The 23,993-nt window shown below is 42.8% G+C and overlaps 1 protein-coding gene across 3 annotated transcripts in view; it reads right to left on the bottom strand.

Annotated features, from left to right (window-relative positions):
- The window catches only part of TANK (TRAF family member associated NFKB activator), a 124,579-nt gene that overhangs the window by 63,978 nt on the left and 36,608 nt on the right, over positions 1-23,993 (bottom strand). For all 3 annotated transcript variants that reach the window (XM_089659973.1, XM_089659967.1, XM_089659980.1), the window contains exons 2-5: positions 12,926-13,016; positions 12,694-12,843; positions 5,535-5,628; positions 2,428-2,561 (exon numbers count right to left, since the gene is read on the bottom strand). In XM_089659973.1, the coding sequence (XP_089516099.1) occupies positions 2,428-2,561; positions 5,535-5,628; positions 12,694-12,792 (327 nt within the window). In that variant the 5' untranslated portion in view covers positions 12,793-12,843; positions 12,926-13,016. The remainder of the gene's footprint in view (positions 1-2,427; positions 2,562-5,534; positions 5,629-12,693; positions 12,844-12,925; positions 13,017-23,993) is intronic.

Raw genomic sequence — 23,993 nt, 5'->3', positions numbered from 1 at the left:
GCATAGCGATTGTGGAATAATCTTGGAGAAAATTTTGGAGTTTGCATATTGGATTATTATCATAAAGGCTTTTGATTATTTTATTTAGGGTACAGGGGCGGACTGACAACTCATGGAGCCCCCGGGCAATAGGGGCTCATGGGGCCCATGTCCTTGCCCAAACTCAAAAAAGCCTATGAAAAAGGTACCAGGGGCATCTCATGGGGCCCCCAGGCAGTGCCCAAGTTTCCAAATGGTCAGTCTGCCCCTGTTGGGGTAAAAGTATTTACTCTAGCCACACAGAAGTGCTCACGGGGTGTTTTCCGTTTGTCACGTGTTTCACAGTTTTTCACATATTGGCAATTTATGTATATATGTTATGATCATTCGAATATTGAGGATAATACACTATCCAGTCTCATACATTTTTTAGAGGTACACGTTGGAAATCGACCATACTTTTTGGATAATTATACTGAAGAAAAAAGAATTGAGAAGACTCACTGATACTAAGAGGGTTTTATTATTCATTTTGGACTTTCAAGGGTGAAAGTGTGACTTTTTAAGTGTCAAGCTTTAGGGTTATTGTTTTTGCATATTTTATTTAGTGTACTTGGACACCGGTTTTTGATTTTGTAGATCCAGCCCTGAGCTGAAAGCGAAATTGCTTCGGTAAACTTTGAGGACAAATTGCTCCACAGTGCCTGCTTGTTAGCAGTATACAAAACATTTAATATCAGTGGCTCACTTTAAAGGATAAATTCACCTTTGGGAACATGTTAAATGTTCCATCCGTTTTTACGGTGGAACATGTAACGTTTCCATAGCTGCAGCCGCCCCCCTCCCTCTGACAGATAGTACCGTGAAACTTCTCCCCATGCGATCTGTCAGATTTGAAAACAGTGCCGCTGTGCGGGGCTCCACCCACATGGCCACGTCATTAATTAATGGACTTCCATGAATGAATGCACTGGAAATCCCAGCAGTCTTAGCAGCTGTGGGCTTGTAGTATTCAATGAACTACCAAGGCACTGTGGAGCGCTGTGGTAGTTCATTGAAGCTTCCTGTCAGAATATCTGCTGAGCCGTACATCCCTGTACGGCAAACAGGTATTCTGACAGATCTGTAGGAGACCTGCATGGCATCAGCAATCTACTGATTGCTGGTGCAATGCTTTCCAGGTTCCTATGGACAAAAATTTTACCTGCAAAAAAATGTACATTTATTATTTTTGTCTAAAAGGTGAACGTATCTTTTAAAAGGAATGTAGAAGGTTTTGAATTATTTATTATGTTAGCAATACAATTTTTTTTAAACTATTTTCAGGTGAAAATTAAAGATTGCATTAATATTTTATATTTACCTATTCACTTTTCTAGAAAAAAAAAAAAAAAAAAAAGTGAGAAGCAGATGTATTCTTTTCCAGAAAACTCTTAAAGCAACCTTAATCCAATAAAGCAAATTATTTCCACTTGGCTTATCCCATCTCCCTCAATCAGTTAAAATGTCCTTTTTCTAAAATTCCTATATTGGAATGACTTTGCGACCCTTCCTCCTCTTCATAAGATATCAACACCACACGTCCCAGAAGGCAGTTTTAGTGATGGGCACATGCACAGCGCGAAATGTGGTGTAGAGTTTCAGGACCTGGCAGAGTCTTGAGGTACATCTGCGCATGTCCAGGGTTTCCGGCGCTCAAACTTCCAGATACCAGAGCATGCACAGGTGTGCTGTATGTCTCACTGGTTCCTGAATACGTGGAAGAGGCCTTCATCATATCTGTGCACATGCAAGACATTCAAGAATGGCAGCGTGGGTGAGGAGGAGTGGGGCCAAAATAACATGGAGTGAAGTTCTTCTTTAATATTCATCTGTTAAATTGCTGTCATAGGTTCACCTGGTTTTACATTGCATTTGTTAAAAAAAAGATAAAGACTTTATAGAAATCAATGTAAATAGGAGATCTAATACAGTTTAAAAACATAAAAAACTTTCTGAAAAGAAACTAAATAAATTGATAGCAAATCCATCATAGTTGTTCTTTAAATAAAGAAAACTTTTCACCAATGGATTAAAGAGACAATGTAATCTTGTTCATTCAGGGAAAAGTGACATGCCCTGGCAACGAAGCCCTCAATGAAACCCACATAATTTAACTTGCCAACACGCCCCCACCACTCCTCCCTTTTGTCCAGTGCTTTTTGATATAGGGACCTCTTCCCCCGACAGTGATCAGGTCTAGCAGCCAACTGCAATGCAAAGGAAGTGATATCTCCCCTACCCCTAGTATCCAATATGGTGGCTGTAAAAGAGGGTATGGTGAGGAAGCGCTTGGCAAGAAGAATATCAGTGGGTTAGGAATTTCTTCTTTTCAAAAACCCAGGATGGGTGAGGTGACAGTGCCTCTTTAAATAACGCACACTGTAGTCAGTATTGTACCACAATTACCTTATAATGCTTTTCTTGCTGCATTATCACTCGTAGCTGTAGTTGAAGCTGTTCCAGAGGCACATTAGGAATGCTGTCATTTTTCCAGCCATCTTTATTCTCTAATTTAGGTGACTGTGGTGCACTGTGGCCAGCTACAGGAAGACAGAAAAAAAAACTTTAAAAGAGACCCTGTGGCCAGATTATTTATTTTAACAATCTTCCTAGAAGATTATATATCTAAAAGCTGAGCAATCAAAGACGGCTGATCACTTCTGTGAGTAGAGAGCTACAGCTCTCTGTTCTGCCCCTCCAGCACTCGCTGGAGCGCTGGGCTGTGGGGGTGGGCAGAAGGGGCTGGCTCAGGCTTTCGGCAGATTGCTGAGAGGCTGAGCAAGGTGCCGGTCCAGGCTTCTGGGTAGATCCTGACCTTACAGTCGGGTTCTTTTCAGAGCCTAAACCGGCTCTGTGATGTCAGTCGACAGCAGGCTTTAGCTGAAAACAGGGCACAGGACTGCAGAACGAACTGCACTCTTGTGAGCCCAAGGGAAGAGCTTTGACTATACCTCTCCTTTAAGCAACTTCCTTGACCCCAGCCTGTGGTTGGACAATGAAGGAGAAGCAGCAGATTGCTGGATTGCCTACATTTGCTTCATATCATTATGTTAAACAATAATGACTAGTTTCTATAAAGGCTCTTTATTTATTCATACCAGTAAACACATATCAGCAATCTGTTATATACTGGGTACATGGTGTGTATTTATTTATATGTACATTTTTTTTTTTTATTACACAGTGTGCGTGTGTAATATACAATGGGGCAAAAAAGTATTTAGTCAGCCACCAATTGTGCACATTCTCCCACTTAAAAAGATGAGAGAGGCCTGTAATTGGCATCATAGGTAGACCTCAACTATGAGAGACAAAAAAATGAGAAAAAAAATCCAGACAATCACATTGGCTGATTTGGAAAGAATTTATTTGAAAATTATGGTGGAAAATAAGTATTTGGTCACCTACAAATAAGCAAGATTTCTGGCTCTCACAGACCTGTACCTTCTTCTTTAAGAGGCTCCTCTGTCCTGCACTCATTACCTGTATCAATGGCACCTGTTTGAACTTGTTATCAGTATAAAAGACACCTGTCCACAACCTCAAACAGTCACACTCCAAACTCCACTATGGTGAAGACTAAACAGCTGTCGAAGGATACCAGAAACAAAATTGTAGACCTGCACCAGGCTGGGAAGACTGAATCTGCAATAGGCAAGCAGCTTGGTGTGAACTAATCAACTGTGGGAGCAATAATTAGAACATGGAAGACATACAAGACCACTGATAATCTCCCTCGATCTGGGGCTCCACGCAAGATCTCACCCCGTGGGGTCAAAATGATCACAAGAACGGTGAGCAAAAATCCCAGGACCACACGGGGGGACCTAGTGAATGACCTGCAGAGAGCTGGGACCAACGTAACAAAGGCTACCATCAGTAACACACTACGCTGCCAGGGACTCAGATCCTGCAGTGCCAGACGTGTCCCCCTGCTTAAGCCAGTACATGTCCGGGCCGGTCTGAAGTTTGCTAGAGAGCATTTGGATGATCCAGAAGAGGATTGGGAGAATGTCATATGGTCAGATGAAACCAAAATAGAACTGTTTGGTAGAAACACAACTCGTCGTGTTTGGAGGAGAGAGAATGCTGAGTTGCATCCAAAGAACACCATACCTACTGTGAAGCATGGGGGTGGCAACATCATGCTTTGGGGCTGTTTTTCCACAAAGGGACCAGGACAATTGATCCATGTACAGGACAGAATGAATGGGGCCATGTATTGGGAGATTTTGAGTGCAAACCTCCTTCCATCAGCAAGGGCATTGAAGATGAAACGTGGCTGGGTCTTCCAACATGACAATGATCCCAAACATACCGCCCGGGCAACGAAGGAGCGGCTTCGTAAGAAGCATTTCAAGGTCCTGGAGTGGCCTAGCCAGTCTCCAGATCTCAACCCCATAGAAAACCTTTGGAGGGAGTTGAAAGTCCATGTTGCCCAGCGACAGCCCCAAAACATCACTGCTGTAGAGGAGATCTGCATGGAGGAATGGGCTAACATACCAGCAACAGTGTGTGCCAACCTTGTGAAGACTTACAGGAAACTTTTGACCTCTGTCATTGCCAACAAAGGATATATAACAAAGTATTGAGATGAACTTTTGATATTGACCAAATACTTATTTTCCACCATAATTTGCAAATAAATTCTTTCCAAATCAGCCAATGTGATTGTCTGGATTTTTTTTCTAATTTTGTCTCTCATAGTTGAGGTCTACCTATGATGCCAATTACAGGCCTCTCTCAGAACTTGCACAATTGGTGGCTGACTAAATACTTTTTTGCCCCACTGTGTATATATATATTACACAACGTTGTATACACACACTCTGTTCATGGAAACCAGTGATTTCCAGAAACTGTATTGTGCGTTACATTTGATAATCTTGGATGATATTTGCACAGATGTTATGTGCCCATCTTCCCCCCTTCAATACCAAAACAAGTCTTAGATAAATAAAAATTGATTTGCAAGAAAAAAAAAAAAAAAAGATATAGTGACAGCAAAGGTGGACGTATACTTTAACAGTTTTATTTGAAGCGATTCCAAACCTAAAATGTTTTATTTTTAAAATAATAAACATGTCATACTTACCTGCTCTGTGCAATGGTTTTGCACAGAGCAGCCCCGATCCTCCTCTTCAAGTCCCCCTGCCAATGCTCCCCTGACTGCCACCATAGCAAGGCCCTCGCTATGGGGGCACTCGTGTGGGCTCATCCCTCAGCTGCCCTCTGTAGGTCCATTGACACACAGAGCATGGCTTGGCCTGCTCCCCCCTCACTGCCTGTGGCTCCCACTGCAGTCTCTGAGCCAATGAGGAGAAAGAGAGCAGAGAGAGCCTCTGTTCTCCTACACCGCACTGAATCAGGCTCAGGAAAGTAAAGGGGAGGCCCGGGGGAGGAAGCAGGACCCAGAAGGTTCTTTCTAACCTTAATGCAGAGAATGCAAAGTAAAAAACATTTTGCCTTTAGAACCAGTTTAATACTTTTATTCAGTGCTGTGAGAGACCTACCTGCATCGAGCTGTGAGGTCAACTGATGGACATGATTCCTTAGGTCTTCTATCTGTTTTTTGTGCTCACGTGTTTGTTGTTCATAAAGGTCTTTCTAGAAAAGAAATAAAATATAGGCAAGTGAATTAGATGATCCGTACCTGGATGCACCAATCAGAAACCAAAAACACACATTTGTTCTTTTATATCCAAAGTCCCATCTAAAACTGTACAAATATTTTTTATTGTCGCATTGACAGTTACCATTCTTTTTCTATTCTCAGATCTTTTTTATGATTGCGGTGTACTTTTAGTGCCGCCACCTTTTCCAGATCTGACTTGTTGTTTGAGTGATTTGTACACTCAAGGTTATCCCATGTGTTCATAATAAAATGTGTCGGGACTCATACATCAAGTTTATTTTTTAAATAAATAATATTGTTGAATCTCTCTCTCTCGCTCTGCAGAAAACGACACACATTAATCCTTCTAGTGCCAACCTATAATTCTCCTCTCCATTAAAAGATAATTTTTCAGTTTTCAGCGCTATGATAGTGACTGACAATTGCTCAGTACACTGTACCCACATTAAAGTAGTTGTAAACCCTTACCTATACCCAATTAAGTGACTGCCCTTGGGTGATAGAGATGAAACAAATCATCCTGCATAAGATGTACCTGTTTATCTGCAGCATTTGCCCTGTACATCCTTGTAAAACTCAGAGAGTAAAAGGATTTTTCAAAGTCTCACAAAGTAGGGGGTGAGGAGCTGCAGTTGCACAATGTACAAGAGCTCTGAGAGCTGATTGGAGAGAAGGGACACACCCCCATTGACACAGCACACAGGAGCAGAGGCTGTCAATTACAGGCTGTGTGGGGGGAGGTCCCTCCCCTGTCAACCTCTTATCTCTTGGTGTTAGGAAAATTTGTCAGAAGTGACTGATAGCAGAGGAACTAGACAGCAGAGAGAAATGACACTCAGTACTTCAGAGACAGATGTAGAAACAGGTATAACAGCACTACCACCTTCTCAATCCACAGCTCCAACCCAGTGCTCAGACTGTGAGGCTTCTGATCCCTCTGTAATGCAGAATCCACAGCAGTCTTCCTCTATTGAAGTACATGAATTATAGCTGTAAAAAAAACAGGCAATGCATTTCGGCCGTCAGACCTTAGTCATGGCCACGACGAAGGCCTGACAGCTGAAACACGTTGGCTGTATTTTTACAGCTGTAATTCATGTAATTCAATAAAGGAAGACCGCTGTTTAAATATATCCCAGGTGCCAACTTTTATTCCTGTGGCTTTTGAGACAGATAGAGCTTTCTCTCGTTTGCATTATTAGACACTTTTTTTTTTTATTTTTACTATATATAAAGAAAAAAAAAAAAACTTTTTTGAAAAAGAAAAAAAAAAAAAACCACAAGCATTTCTTCTACTGCTATAAAGCATATACAATAAAAATCCTAGGACAGTACAAACACCCCTGAAATTACCCCTTTTTGGAATTGTTGCCACAATTTGTTTGGGAAATGAAGAAACATGCTAGCATTTAGAATGTTAAAACACAGAGCAGAGAGAGGAGTTAGTGAGGGAATTAACATACAGGTCACAAACAGGGGGAAGAGGGAGATGGTTAATGTGTGAAGGGCGGCGAGAGGGTTAAAAGGGAGATTAAACACTTGTTGTGCACGACATTATTTTTGTTTTTCACACACATGCCAACATCAGCACTTCTGCAAGAAATTACTTAGAAGATACATAGATATTAATTATCTCGCCTCACTTCAATGAAGCATAAAGTTGCCTGCCTTATGCTCCTTTTACAGGGCATGCCATTCTATTTCTCAATATGTAAGGCAGATTTTGATTACACCCTGTAGCTCTCAGATGATGACATACAAAATGGGATTAACATATAACAAAATAATTATACTGAAAATTATACACGTGTGAGACAGGAACACCATTTGATGGCAGGTTTCATATCCCTAGAAAAAAACAAAGGCAAAGCTATTAGGGCGTACGGAACTGGAGTCACCCCTGGTACCAACAAGATAAAGTCTCACCTACGCCCTTTTCCTCATTGTGGAGACCACCTAAAATCCACTATATATAAAATAAAAAGTTTTTTTATGATAATAAAGCTGGACTCTAGGGAAACAGCTAACAATATAATAGCTGTTTTATTTTGCAAATGATTTGTATTTCTGTCCGTCCAGTCCAAATAATTACACAGCTCTGCGCCACAACACAATTCTGTCTAGCAGAGAAGGGGACCTGATCTTTCTCTGCTGCAGTTTCAGTTCAACTTGCAGGTCTCTCCTCAAATCTCCACCCTGTGACCAAAAAGTGCAAGAAGAAGCAGCACATTGATGAAGTTCTTTCTCAGCCCTCTCTTCCATTCAGCATGTTGTTTGCAGTGAAGCACACATTATTGCTTCCTTGTGTCACTTTTCCCTGTCCCTCTCACTCTCTGAGCTCTCAGTACTTGCACACACTGCTTATAAATATTTCAAGCTAACGGCAGCCTTTCAGACTGAAGCTATACAGCCACCAAGTTTTGCTTCTATGAACCCCCTCCCCGAAACTCTTCTGCCATGTTTTTCAAAAACTCTGCTATCCTACCTGCGGGCCTGGGATTTGCAAGAGAGGTGCTGCTGAACAGAGGCGGGGAGCATTCCATTTGCTTTAGTGGAGTGCAGGGGGGGGGCTCATAGGGGGCAGAAAAAAGTTAGGCAAAAAAAGTGGAAAAAACATTCAAGCACATAACCTCCCCACCCCTCCCCCTGGCCCATATTATCATACACATTATCATGGGAGCCAGATTGGGAGCAGTAACTCTAGGGCCATTATTCACACTTATCTATTTACTTGACACAGCCTCATCTTTAGTATTTTACCAAAAAATGGGTAATACATTGCATTAACATTATCTTGAACATACACTATATTGCCAAAAGTATTGGGACACCCCTCCAAATCATTGGATTCAGGTGTTCCAATCACCTCCATGGCCACAGATGTAGAAAATCAAGCACCTAGGCATGCAGATTGCTTCTACAAACATTTGTGAAAGAATGGGTCGCTCTCAGGAGCTCAGTGAATGCAAGCGTGGTACCGTGATAGGTTGTCACCTGTGCAATAAATCCATCTGTGACATTTCCTTGCTACTAAATATTCCACGGTCAACTGTTAGTGTTATTATAACAAAGTGGAAGCAAATAAGAACAACAGCAACTCGGCCACCAAGTGGTAGGCCACGTAAAATAACAGAGTGGGGTCAGTGCATGCTGAAGTGCACAGAGAGCAGAAGTTCCCAACTGTCTGCAGAGCCAAAAGCTAAAGACCTCCAATTTTTGTGTGGTTTTCAGATTAGCACAACAACAGTGTGTAGAGAGCTTCATGGAATGGGTTTCCACGGCCGAGCAGCTGCATCCAAGTGCAATGCAAAGCGTCGGATGCAGTGGTGTAAAGCATGCCGACACTGGACCCTAGAGCAGTGCAGATGTGTTCTCTGGAGTGACAAATCACGCTTCTCTGTCTGGCAATCTGATGGTTGTGTCTGGGTTTGGCGGCTGCCAGAACTGTACTTGCCTGACTGCATTGTGCCAAGTGTAAAGTTTGGTGGAGGGGGATTATGGTGTGGGGTTGTTCTTCAGGGGTCGGGCTTGGCCCCTTAGTTCCAGTAAAGGAAACTCTTAAGGCATCAGCATACCAAGACATTTTGGACAATTTTATGCTCCCAACTTTGTTGGAACAGTTAGGGGATGGCCCCTTCTTGTTCCAACATGACTATGCATCACAAATGTGCTTCTGGAAGAATGGTCAAACCTTCCCATAGACACACTCCTAAACCTTGTGGACAGCCTTCCCAGAAGAGTTGAAGCTGTTATAGCTGCAAAGGGCGGGCCAACTCAATATTGAATCCTACGGACTACGACTGGGATGCTGTTAAAGTTTTTGTGCGTGTAAAGGCATTCGTCCCAATACTTTTGGCAATATAGTGTACATCCTAGTGATAGTAAACTGTCTTTGCTGGTGATTGTTTACCTCAAGTCCTCTCTTGTAGGCTCTATGTTCCCCCAACATGAATCCTCCTAGTAGAACAGCGGACTGGTAGGGCTTATGTATTTTATGGATAAGGCATATTGATTATGGTGTCAACTTGGATGGTGTACACTGTACCTCTACCACTCCTGCAGCTACTGCAAATAGTAATGCTGATGTCATCTGTCTGACTTAGATCAATGGAGAGGGGAAGGAAGTGACTGGCACTTTCAAGGGGAGAAAATAGTGATCAGACCATGCTCACAAATCTGTTTAACTGGTTGATTTTCCCTTTAGCGGATGTCTACCTGCAATATCAGGCCTAGGATTATCAGTTGATCTGGCCTCTTGGGTAGTTTTGTCATTTATGTCATGTCATGACTGTGGGCTGTTTATAAAAGGTATAACCCCAAAACACAGAATTAAAGCGGAGCCCCAGTCAAGCAGCTAAATAGACTGATCAAATGCATAAAAAGGGAGCTACTCTCCTGCCAAAGGATTTGCATTTCTGTCAGTCCAGACCTACACAGCTCTGCCACACAGCACAGCCATGACACGACTTTCCCTGCTCCAGTCCTAGACCATGGAAGAAATACAGTGGTGTCTTCTTGCAACCCCCACTCAGCATCTCAGCAGAGGTTTCCTTTTAAAAGACTGTCATTGCCAAAGAAAAACAAAAAATCTTAACAGCAGATCCCTGCAAAAGAAGATCTATTACATCTCTCTGGCTGCCCCCATCTCCTACATTCACTCAATTCTAGCACTTCAGCCTCCTTTAGAGTCTTTAGGAGAAGGTCTGTGTCCTCCTGCTGCACACAGTGGTTCCATCCTCAGACTCTTAAATCACTACAGAATACAGAAGTGTCATCAGAGTCAGAGGATGGAACCACGGGGTAGGGCATGGGACACAGCCACCCGACACAACTAGAAATGTTGAATTCTGAAGAGCCTGCTGGAGACTACAGTGCTTAAATGGAGCAAATGTAGAAGACACAGGCAGCAATATACATCTAATTTTGCTGGTATCTAATGTATGTGTGATAGCACTGGACCGACAGGAGTGAGGCTTGGTTCTGATGGATATACAGTGGAATGCATTTCTTGCTTCAAAAGCAGCAGATCACTGATGATGGAATAATGTACGTAGACCATGCTCTGGTCATAGGCTGCTACCTCACTGACTGCAACAAAAGGAGAGCTCAGCCGACTATAAATTCTTGGGTGGGTAATGAGGAGCACCTAATACCAAAGTACATATCAATAAAAGGTCACTTTGAAATGTTTACTGGTTCAGCGCATCAAATATCCTACAGGTTTTGGGGAAAGGCCTCCCCCATTTTTAAGGTTTGAGCAGTGGATGTTATTAGAGTCACAATGAGATGCAATAGAAGATCTCTTTTAGGGTTTGGTAAAGACTGTAATTTTCAAAGGAGTTCACTTTTTTAGAAAAAAAATAATAAAAATGCAGGTAAAAAGTGAAAGAGGTTTATATAGAGTGTTGGAACGTGTTTCAATGTTTGGTGCTTTTGACATCAGTCTTCCTCCATCGTGCTCACATAGTATCGCCTGGACTCTGGGGAAGGGGCTGGTTTCCTTCCCCCCCCCCCCCTTTTTTTTCTCTCCCTCTCTCACCACCTCATCCCCTCTCCCCCTACCAATTCCCTTTTTTTTTTCTTTGCAATCCCTCTTCACCTCCAGTTTCTCTGATCTTTTCTAGACCTGGTGTTTAACTTTTTTTTTTGGCTCAGGCTCATGGAAACAGGACACTTAGGGTTTTTCTTATATTTTAACACTCCTTGCTCCTCCACTGCTAGGTGGTCTCATCCAGTTCTATTGTTTTTTATTTGGGCAACTTTTTTAACTGTCGATGTACAGTTTTTGGGGTATTATGCACTTTTGTAATTCCAGGCTTGTGTTATTCTTGCGTAACCCCTAAGAGATGATTTGTTTGGCTTTTGTATACTATTACATTATGCTACTGGTACCAGTTTCCCTTTTTTGTATGTACTGTTGATACACTTTAATAAAGCCTTTATGGGGAAAAAAAAGTGCATTTATATTTTTTTTCTTAGGAGGCTGTCTGCATTGCTCCCGTGATCTGCAGATCACATGTGCAATGTTAGGCTCCTGGACAAGCAGCTACTGACTCCAGGAGGACAAATGAACTACAAGAGTGCTCACCAGCCCCATCACAGTTCATTGAGGACTACAAGCTGTCTGCTGCAATGAAATATGGTACTTGTAGTTCATGCATTTATCCACTGAATTTTGTGAAGGAATTGTGACAAGTGGGTGCGGGGAGAATATCCCCCGCCTGCTCTCACAACAGGGGATTGGGTTAGGATGCTGACAAATCCTTTAGATTTATCCTTCTTTCCTTTATGTTTCCATTGTTAGTGATATTAAAGGAACGCTCTGTAGGCGTCTGCTGTAGTTCCAGGGTAGTTTGAGCACATGGTCCTCTCTTTTGTGGGATCCTGGTAAGAAATATGTCACACTGGCAGGTGGGGTTTTGGAACACTTTTCCATTGAATATCACATATGCATCACGTGTACATTGTGGACCTTTTATTTGTGGGACTTTTGTTCACTTTATGTGTTTACATATAGATAAATAAAAAGTTCATATTTCTTAAGTATTTATTGGTTATGAAGCTGATTCTGAAGTATGGACATATGAATATTTACTACTTATTGATTGCACTTTTTATTTGCACATTTATGATTTTGAAAATTTTTAAAGGGGACAGCACACCAGTCTTTGAGTATGCTTTAGTAACATGTTACACCTTAACTATGGGTGTACTATGTTACTAACAGTGAACTTAACCTTTAATGGCAATACAAAATGCCAGCAGTGTTCTGCTGGGACCTGCTTTTACGATTTGTTTGGCAACGACAGTGTCACTTTAAATGCCTTTTCGGAATCAAGATCTAAAATAAAGGAAAAACAGAGACTGAAAAAGGATATGCAGCGAGAGTCCCTTTTCTTCAATAACATGGTAAGCATGCCAAATTGGAAATGAATCATATTTTGCACTGCGTTCAGGCAACTCATTCCATCAAGAACTGAGCGCGACAACTGTGAAAGTCTGGCCCACGCTTCAAGTCACTGACAGTGACCGTTTACCTTTTGCTGTAGTTCTTTTTTATAGTGCTCCTTATCCATACATGCCTGACGATATGCTTCGTAGGCTCTGTTAAGTGGATCTCCTTGGCTTTTATCCATATTTCCCAGTTCTGTATCATCACTAAAAAGGGTGTGGATAATAGCTGCAACCTTCAAAAGATAGAAAATAATGAAAACTCGCCTGAATCACAGAAACATTTACATAACCAGATTACATCACTGAAATAGTTACCTGAAAATGACAAAGAATTGTTTCCCAACTGTTGTGCTCAGTGTCTTGCTCAATCAAGTCATCCTCAGGAGGTTTAGCAATATACTTCTACCTACAGGAAATAGAATGAAGAATAAGGTCATGAAATGTATTATGGTTTTCTATATTGAAGGGTCACAATAAAAAGCTGACATTATTTACCAACATGCCCAAATCATTGGGTTATAAATACCAATCAGCTTTGTGGAGTACTTCTTTTAGTCTAGGTTCACATTGTCACACTGCAAGTGATTCACACAGGAATCACAACCCATTCCTGAGCAAAACACATGCAATTCTGTGCAGTGTGATTTGAACCCATTCATTTTGGATGGCTCATATATCGATTCACGCAAACGCACTGCGTTCTGCAACCTGCTTTTGAGGTACTGTATTGTTAACTTTTAATTGATACCCACTGCAGATTCCATGAACACCATGCGATTGCTGTACGGTGCAGGAAAAGGAAATGCAGCGATTTCTGTGTTTCCCGTACCACATCAGTGTGAACTGGGGCTTAAGCAAACTTGAGGATGTAAAGATACTATTCATTTGTTTCCTCTCCACCCCCCTCATACTTGTCATCTTTAACATTTAAAAAGAAAACAAAAAAAAACAAAACAAAAACAAAAATAACACACCTTGAAGAAGAAAGCAACGTTGCTGTCTTACAACTGCTGAACTCCTATACTTTACAGTAGTGTCAGCCTGAAGGAGAAGTATAACTAGCGTGCTTTCAACTGGTGACGTGATGTAGGCTGGGGCTAGGAGAATACTTGTACCATGACTTAAAGGCCAAGTTCACTTTTGTGGGCAATAAATAAATACACATTTTTTTCAGGAAAGAAAAACAAAACAAAAAAAAGTTGCAACAGCCTGTAAAGTACTGCACCACAGTGCATCGTGGGTGCAATGTCAGGCTCCTGCACATACTTCCTACAGCTCTCTGCTTGTACCTCTCCATAGTCTTTCAGTTGCAGAGCTGTGAGCAGTGCCAATGGACTACAAGTGTGAATGCAGATGAATGCACTTGTACTCTCTTGAGAAGTACAAGTCCATCTGCTGCAGTGACAGATGGGACTTGTAGTTTATAAATTCACAGATCTCTGTAAATGAATGACGCGACTGAGGGTGGAGTACCACACAGCCGCACTGATTTTAAATGTGACAGCGGCTGCGGTGGATAAAAACCATATGGGTAAATACTGGTGTAACATGTTCCTATAGGTGAACCTAGCCTTTACTGTACTGGCACTTGCTAGGTAGCCATTATGTAAATAAATAAAGCCCCAGGCCAGCTCATCTTATTATTGAAAATATAGACAGACGCAGTTCTGCTAGTACTGAAAGCGATGCATGGATACATTTGTCATTCAAGTTGGTTTTGGCAGCATCAGCCTGCACCACACTGCCAGGAGAGACCATCGCATTCAGGGTGACAATAACTCTAATATAGAGGACCCGAGGGAAGAGAGTGTGTACCTTACAGTACAGTCGTCAGGAGATAGAGAGAGAGAGAAAGAGAGAGAGAGAGAAAGAAAGCGAGAAAGAGAGGGAGAGAGAACGAGAAAGAGAGGGAGAGAGAACGAGAAAGAGAGGGAGAGAGAACGAGAAAGAGAGGGAGAGAGAACGAGAAAGAGAGGGAGAGAGAACGAGAAAGAGAGGGAGAGAGAACGAGAAAGAGAGGGAGAGAGAACGAGAAAGAGAGGGAGAGAGAACGAGAAAGAGAGGGAGAGGACGAGAGAGAGCAAGAAAGCGAGAGAGCAGGAAAGCGAGAGAGCAGGAAAGCGAGAGAGAGCGAGAGAGAGCAAGAAAGCGAGAGAGAGAGCGAGAAAGAAAGCGAAAGAGAGCGAGCGAGAAAGAAAGAGAGAGAGCGAGCAAGAAAGCGAGAGAGAGAAAGCGAGAGAGAGAGCGAGAGAGAAAGCGAGAGAGAGAGAGCGAGAAAGAAAGCAAGAGAGAGAGAGAGCGAGAAAGAAAGCGAGAGAGAGAGAGAGCGAGAAAGAAAGCGAGAGAGAGAGAGCGCGAGAAAGAAAGCAAGAGAGAGCGAGCGAGAGAGACACAGACACACAGACACACAGACACCCCCCCCATCAATTTTTTTTTTTCTTCTATGGGATGGGTGGCCCACGGTAATGCACACCTCACTGCATAGTCCTATGAAAGTAAATATATATGAAAATAGGATGGAGGATGGGCACTCCCACCAGTGGCTTTAGACTACTGCAATGTGACCTTGATGTGATTTCCAGTGCTAGTATGTGGTGCTCCTTTACATATTCATATTCAAGACACTATAAAATTGCCCCAAAGTAGTACAGGAACCGGTTTCAAAATCACAGCATTCTGAGTCACACTGATGTGAATAGACACCACTGAGAAACAATGAGATTTCCCTTGTCATGCCTCAAGATGTCACACCAGTATGGACCAGGTGTTAAACACCAACATGCAGAGCAGCTTTGGCAGACCGATCATCACAACTGAGAAGAGGATAGTGGGGTGAGATGATCTTTGCTGCATGCTAGTCTATTTCCTTAACAAAAAAAAAACAAACAAACTTGTAAACCTCTGTGACCGGGTTCCTTTTACAAGCTGGATTTCCAACTATTCTGGTCTCCTGTAAACCTATAATAAAAGTGCTGGATGAGTCATAAAACCAGGAGAAGGCAATGTACCTGCTACAAACATAGCAGAAGGAATGTACAGGTGTCATAATGACACAAGAACAATTGGTTTCTGCCTCATCTGGACATCAAATATTCAGCTGAAAATATGAATCTAAAATTAAACTGATATTAAACCCAAAAGCAAACTTTTAATATATTGTAGCTTACCAATTCTTAAATGTGGTAGCTGCATTTTTCTTTTTTAGGCTTTCATTAATTTTTTACCTGGTGATCCAGCCAGTAAGTCTATTATTTTTCAACAGCACAAACTCTCCAACAAATGTAGCAGTTAGAGGGTTTTAGAACAATTGCCTGTAAAAGTCAGACTGTGCCTGTATGGTGATCACTGCACGTTTGAGCATTTACATGATGTGTACAAGGACAGATGAACAACCTTGGATGCAAACGGTCTATGGACGCACATCTCTCCCGGTATCCAGGTGAATGCTCAGATCTGCAGCTACCAGCATGCAGGCGCAGCCTGTCATTGATTTTTGCAGGCGGCTGTACGCATCACCTGTGACACCAAAGTGCAGAAATACACTTGTTTCTGACAACCATGTGTACAGCCATCAGCAGAACTCTAGTCTGCATGAATTCCTGACATGCCACAAAATAACAGCATCATTTTTACAAAAAAATGCTCTACCTGTTAATAAAAAGCCATCATTTAGCTCCAGTCTAGTGCTTTACCTACGATTGAGAAGATGCCATCAGCTGCAGAAATGACGAAGCATTTCCCCAGTCTCTCCCACAGTGATCAGACTGCAAGATTGTCACTTTACAGAAAGTCACAGAGTGAGAAGCTGCAACAAAGGGCTGATCTGTGTCAGACATTTGTAAACACAGCCAAGAAAAGCACAGGCACCAGCATGAACATGATTCTGTTATCTTTGAGCCAGAAATTCAGTCCAGGAAGTAGTTGTAGATGTTGATCCTATCGGAGCAAAGATGGCTTCATTCTGAAGAGAGAAGCAGATGAAGGCATTGTCAGGGTCTGTCATTGCTGAGTTTCTCCTGAAACTGTTTTTTGGTCTTTATACTCACCCTCTGACTTCAATTCTGGATGCCGGTGAAGGGATGTAATCCCAGCTTGTCTACTGCTTGTATTTCCTATGCCTGATTACTTCTGATGAAATGTGCGTGAATGGAGTTGTTTTACAAATAAATGTTTATACTGATTTTACTACAATATGGTCGGAATTATGCGCTTCTGAGCATTTAGATCATTTGCCAATAAATGAGGTGAAGATTAATGAACAGGAAAAGTACATTCAGCAGCTTCGTCTGAGATCCTTGCCTTGCTGAGAAAAGCGTTGTAAATTTGAAAGCAAGAGTCCACCTTGAGCACAAATCGGGGTTTTCATGTTAAAGTGAGAGTCACATTTGCAGCACTGGTGTTTTGGTTACACATGCAAGAAGGAAAAGAATGTGCTAGATTGGGATATATAGACTGCACTTTATTAATTAATACAGTATCACATTTAGCACGGATTTTAATATTGGTATGGGCAGCATAGGGGCTAAATGGTTAGCACCAATGGGGCGGTACACCTGTCAAACGGTAACGCAGGTGTTCTAAGGCGAGCTCACGGAGGACAGAAACCTCCCGTGGAGCAGAAGGGCTAGGATCCTGGCAGTACTAGCGTCATTGGTTCGAATCCCAACCACAGCACCACCTGCCTGGAGTTTGCATGTTCTCTCTGTGCCTGTGTGGGTTTCCTTCGGGTACTCCGGTTTCCTCCCACACTCCAAAGACATGCTGGTAGGTTAATCAGATCCTGTCTAAATTGGCCCCTGTATGTGTATGTATGAATGTGAGTTAGGTACCTTGGATTGTACACCCCTTGAGGGTTAGGGACTGATGTGAATGTACAATATATATGTAAAGCGCTGCATAAATTGACGGCGCTATATAAGTACCTGTAATAATAATTGGTATATTTTGTTGTTTATTTTATTTGATTCACTCTATAAAGGCTCCATGCACACTAGCAGATTTTTTTTAAGCTCAAAAAAGCTGGAAGAAAAACGCTGGAAAGGCTCCATGTACACGGGACGTTTGGAAAACGCTTCTGAACGATGGAAACTGACTGCTGGAAAACGTAGGTTAAAAATGTCTGTTTAGCCGCGTTTGCATACCACGTTTATGACAGCGTTTGGTTAAGAAGCGTTTTTTTTAAGATAACCTCAGGAGACCCTCCAAAATGTCCAGAATGCACTGAAAAACAGTAAAAAATTAACCATTTCAGACATTTTGAGAGAAATAGAGAGCAGAAGCAGAGAGAGCAGTATGTGTTGAGATGACCGGTCTTTTCTGGTTGTATTCACTATGGATCCCATCATGAGCACAATGCGGCACGTTCTACCATTTTTTCTTTCAAGCGAAACCGGGAACTGAGTCCATTTGAATATATGGAAAACGCTTTGCATGCATTTCTGATGATGAAAAAAGGCTCTGACAGCATCTGGACATGGAACAGTTAAAAAAAGCTTCTAAATGCAAACGCATATAAAATCTACTCCTGAACGCAAGTTTGGTGCGTTCAAAAACCAACTGTAAACTCAACTGCCTGTAAACGACTGTGTACATGGACACATAGGAAAACATTAGGGAGAGTTCAGGGGCTGCTGAAAAAAAAAAAAAAAAAAAAAAAAACAAAAAAAAAAAAAACGCAGAAAATCTCCTGAACGTCAGTTTATCAGCTACAGTATACATGAACCCTAATAGTGTTCTGTAATAGTGCTTTAGGAGCGTTTTGGAGTGTTCACATTTTACTAGCCTTTGGTGATGGGGGGGGGGGGGGGGGGGGGGGGGACAGAGTGTCCCATCAAAACTATACTATGGGGCTCCGACGAGCCGGGTACATATGTACGTATCAGTTGGGGATGCCACAATCTCTCACACTTTAGGAGGATGGTATTCTCTGTATACAAAGATATGTGCATCTCAGATCTCCCATCAGGTAGCTCTCCTGGCGATGAGACCTGGGTCCCTTTTTAAGATCAAGAAAGGTATTCTGAGACTACATATTAGGGTCTCGGGTGACCACACCTCTCCGCTGGAAATCGGCTACTTCCTCACACATAGTGGAATAGGCACAAATTATGAACAACATCACGATAGTGAAGACCCTGCTGTCAGCAGACAAGAATGACCCCGACTAAGACCGCACCTCTTGAACCTGCTGGTTGGTTCACCACGAATCAGATTCTTTCAAGGCCTTGATGAAACGATAATCACAGACCTCTTTCTCAAACATACTAAAGCCGGCCATACATGGACTGATTCAGCAGGGACTGGCAGAAACTTGATGCATGTTTGGGCAGGCTGATTGTACCCAAGTCCATCCATCCATCGACTTGGGCACAAGCATCCATCCATCGACTTGGGCACAAGCATCCATCCATCGACTTGGGCACAAGCAATCATCCATCGACTTGGGCACAAGCAATCATCCATCGACTTGGGCACAAGCATCCATCCATCGACTTGGGCACAAGCATCCATCCATCGACTTGGGCACAAGCATCCATCCATCGACTTGGGCACAAGCATCCATCCATCGACTTGGGCACAAGCATCCATCCATCGACTTGGGCACAAGCATCCATCCATCGACTTGGGCACAAGCATCCATCCATCGACTTGGGCACAAGCATCCATCCATCGACTTGGGCACAAGCATCCATCCATCGACTTGGGCACAAGCATCCATCCATCGACTTGGGCACAAGCATCCATCCATCGACTTGGGCACAAGCATCCATCCATCGACTTGGGTACAAGCATCCATCCATCGACTTGGGTACAAGCAATCATCCATCGACTTGGGTACAAGCAATCATCCATCGACTTGGGTACAAGCAATCATCCATCGACTTGGGTACAAGCAATCATCCATCGACTTGGGTACAAGCATCCATCCATCGACTTGGGTACAAGCATCCATCCATCGACTTGGGTACAAGCATCCATCCATCGACTTGGGTACAAGCATCCATCCATCGACTTGGGTACAAGCATCCATCCATCGACTTGGGTACTCCTGGATTTTTCTACATGTGATTACTGACAGTGGCTATAGCCCTTAGCAGTAATCATTGTGTGGGAAGGACCCCCCTGCTGACAGAACACAATAGCATTGCGGGAGGCATTTCCCCATTAATACTGAAAGAAAATGGAATCATCTCTGGGCTGCCAAGTGTCTAATTTGGGAGCAATTTCTCAGTCGTTAATCTTTTACAGCCATTCCCCATGGTTCTGTGGAACCTAAGGGCTCATGTACACTGCAGCTGATAAACTCACGTTTAGGATCTGTTCAGCATTTTTTTCAGCAGTCCCTGAACTCTCCCTAATGTTTTCCTATTTGTCCATGTACACATCTTCATTTACAGTCATTTACAGGCATTTGAGTTTACAGCCATTTTTTTGAACGCAGAAAACTTGCGTTCAGCAGTCGATTTTATCAGTGTTTCAAAACGCGGCAAATCGTGTTTATGATGTTTGTGTCTGAAATTTTTTTTTTAACTCTTCCAGTTCCCGATGCTGTCCAGAGCCTTTTTTCATTATGAAAAATGCATGCAAAGTATTTTCAAGGTACTCAGATGGACAAAACACTGAAAACAGGATGTTCCTACCAAGCTTGTCACACATTGTAATGACCATTCACACCTCAAATTCCTCATGAAGACCCCCTGCCAGGTGGCCTTAATAACTCCCTCCACCAGACACCTTTCCCACCCTTGGAAACAAAAGAAATGTTAATGAGCAACTCACACCTAAGCTAATCTCAACACATACTGCTGTCTCCGCTTCTACTCTCTGTATTTCTCTGAAACAGTCTGAAATAGTTAATAATTTACCACTTTTCAGTGCATTCTGGGCATTTGGGAGGTTCTCTTGTGCTTATCTTTAAAAAAAGCCTGGAATTCTAAACGCAAACACGCATAAACGCATTATGCAAACGCAGCTAAACAGATGTTCTTTAACCTACGTTTTCCAGCAGTCAGTTTCCATCGTTCAGAAGTGTCCCTTGTACATGAGGCCTTAGAGTTGCCTCCTGAGGTTGCTTGGGTTTCCTTGAGCTGTGGCTGATTGACCTTCTATCTGATGGTGCCTGCATAGTTCCAGGACCAATGTAACTCAGCAAAACCAACAGCTTGACCAAATTATCTTTTTAGCTGTCCGTAAAGATGGCATTCTGACCACCACGGTTTGTATTCCTTCTGCTGATCACCAATGTAAGGGGGATTTTCCCTATGGACTCCCATTGAATTGGTTTTAGCAGGGGTTTGCCAAGACCTGAAAATGATTTTGAAGGTTGAGGAAGGTATTTATGTGCCCAGTATGTAGCAGTGATACAATGTCTGAAGAAAGGCTCTGTATGGGACACGATTTTGAAAAGAGACGTTCTAGTTAAAAGTGTCTTTGCAAAAACCATATCCTCCGATACTTCTGCACTCAGCGCAAAGCTTTCTGTTTTACTCATCAAATCCCACCTAAACTGTTCAGTGTGAACACAAGAGATTAAAGACAAAGCAGCAAAAACAAAAATGAAAGCAAAACATACAATCATTATAGGACAGGGGTTTGCTGACCCTCAGAACAGTGCTGTGTAGGCAAGTAACTAGTTGACTGAAATAAACAGGAGGAGGGAAACTATCAGAGACTAGGGGATGTATTTTTAAAAATCCCATAGCTATTCACCCAGCAAAACTGGTACATCCGCTTTGTGCGATCTGCTCCAGCCAGGTCATGCGATCTACCGTATCAGTTGCGACTGCAGGGAAGAGGAGAGAGCGCTCAACAATGGCTGGAATACCTGTGTGTGGTGATATCACCCATAGGTTTTTTTAGCCCATCTGTTGTTGGTGTCCCTCTCCCCTGCAGCTGCCACTGACAGACACAGGGGAGCCAGGTCACATGACCAGCCTGGAGCAGGCTAAAACCGGAATCAGCATAGGTGTTAGGATTAGGGATGGGGGAGGGCCAATAAACCCTTGGCACTGGTGCCTCCCAGTCTTTAAAGGGGTTTGTGACGCCGGGAGGCGGGGCAGGGTTTAGGGCAGTGGTTCTTAACCTGGATTCGATCGAACCCCAGGGGTTCGGTGAGTCAGTCTTGCGGGTTCGGCGGAGGTGAAGACCCACACCCGACTCATATGATTCGTGCAGTAAATATTCATTATTATGTTTTTGTTTTTGTGTGAAAATCATGTTTTAATGGTTTTGTTCTTAACGGTTTTGTTCATTTTGTGCACCTATGTATAAATATATACCTAAATATATACCTATGTTTTGAATTTTAAAAATCATATTTTATTTTTCCAATTAAGAAGGGTTCGGTGAATGCGCATATGAAACTGGTGGGGTTCAGTACCTCCAACAAGGTTAAGAACCACTGGTTTAGGGTCATGTGACCACTGTGACTGGCTGTCACATGATCGGAAAGGTCCCGATCGCAAGTAGTGATTGGGACCTTTCTGTGAGGCTCCGGTAAACGTTCCAGGAGGGCGCATTGTGCATGTTTTTGGTACGTTTGTTTACTTTTGGTACTCAAATATGTAGGCGCTCGGCATCAAGGCCCAGCCGCCAAGAGGCCGCATATTTGTGTACCTTTGGCACCAACAGGTTACGCATTTTTAAGACTTAGTTAGGTTTAGCCTGGAATTCTACTTTAAGGACAACTTTACACTTGTAAAGCCACCTCAGATTATATAGTAGGTTTTTGGTGGGTGGTTGAGGGTCGGGGGGACATACTACAGGTGTGGTGGGGCATTAGACCATTAGAGCTTCCACCTCCACTATGGCCTGCCAGGGGCCTTGGGCTGCAAGACAAGTACCAAAGGGCCGCAGACTGGGCATCAGGGGTATAGGCACCTCAACAGACCAGTCAGCTCAGTGTTTCCAATCTGCACTGTTTACTTCCTCTCCCTGCCATCTTGTAAATGGAATTTAGCCCCAACAGACTTCCATTACAGCAAATTAACATTTAGGTACTTCATCGCTCCCTACAGTGTTCAGAGAGCCATAACTGAGAAAGGACAGCACAAAGGAAAGTGCTAATTAAAATAAATCTCTAGGCTTTTGGCACAGTGGGAAAGGGTTAGATCTTCCGTCAAGCTTTTATTGCTGTCTATGTCCCCATTGGTGAGATTTACCCTCTCGATTTGTGTTGATGAGCAATGTCACAGAGAAAGAAAGTGATGTGAAATCCTTAAAGGAGAATTATGGCCAAAGCTCTTTTGGCCATACCTCTTCTGTGGGACACAGGAATGCACTTAGTTCTGCACTCCCGTGACCCAGATTCAGCTGACAGTGGGCTAAAGTCCACTGTCAGCTAATGTCACAGAGCCAGTTCAGGCTCTGCAGGGAACCTGACAATAATGTCAGGATCCACCCAGATGCCTGACTGGCAGCTAGCTCAGCCACTCAGCAAGCCGCTGAGAGCCTGAACCAGCTGCTCCTGCCACCTCCCCAGCCCAACGCTTCAGTGAGCACTGAAGAAGCAGAGCATGGAGAAGTGACTGACAGACTCAAGAACTGAGCAATCAGCGGTCTTCAATCACTCATTTCTCAGTGCAGAGATAGGTTTGTTTTTTTTAAACCCATACTTCTCTATTCATTTTAGAATTATCACAGAAGAAGAAATGAGGATAAATCTTCCAATGGGGACATCGGTTCCAGGGACTTCCTCTCACTTTTGGAGAGTTCCTCCAACTTCCTATTGCTTCTCTGAAACAGGAAATATAGGGACATTTCCCTAATAGTACACAGTTAAAGAAAAGAAAAAAAAAACACCTCGGTAGGGGTGTTAACCCTTCCTTTCTTTATAAGAAAAAAAAAATCAGACTATAAGTACAAATTTAAAGGGTACCTCTAGGAAAAACATTTTTTTTTAGGATGGCATGGGGATAGGTTGGATCCTCTGTCAAGTTTTTATTGCTGTCTGTGTCACCCGTTGGGGAGAGCCACCACTCTGTTTGTCCGGATGACTATTGTCACTGAAATTCGGAAGTGAAATCCAAGATTTCCAGAACAAGCGCTACAAGGCAATCTGCCGATGGGGACACCTGATCTGAGGACATCTATGTCATCAATTTGGGAGATTTCTTCTAACTTCCTTTTGCTTCTCTGAAGAAGGATTTGAAAGGAAATTTCCCCGATGAAACACAGACATTAACAAGTAAAGGGGTATTAGGCCCAGCTCCAGGTAACTAAAAATGTATCCCTTGCAGTGCAGCTGCGCCCACAATGGGCAAAAGGGTTAATAACTGGTTTTGTCCAGGGGAGAGGAGAAACGGTTTCACTTACTTAATCCTCCACTCCCCCAGGAGATGGCGCTTCCCCATGTTCAGGGTGCGGGTGGTCCCTTGACAGTCTT

This window comes from Staurois parvus, unplaced genomic scaffold, assembly GCF_062004578.1.
Source record: "Staurois parvus isolate SC_StPar_1 unplaced genomic scaffold, SC_StPar_1.0 ptg000031l, whole genome shotgun sequence".
Classification (NCBI taxonomy): Eukaryota; Metazoa; Chordata; class Amphibia; order Anura; family Ranidae; genus Staurois; species Staurois parvus.
Note: the sequence above shows the minus strand (reverse complement) of the source record. Positions and strands in the feature narration are given on the sequence as shown.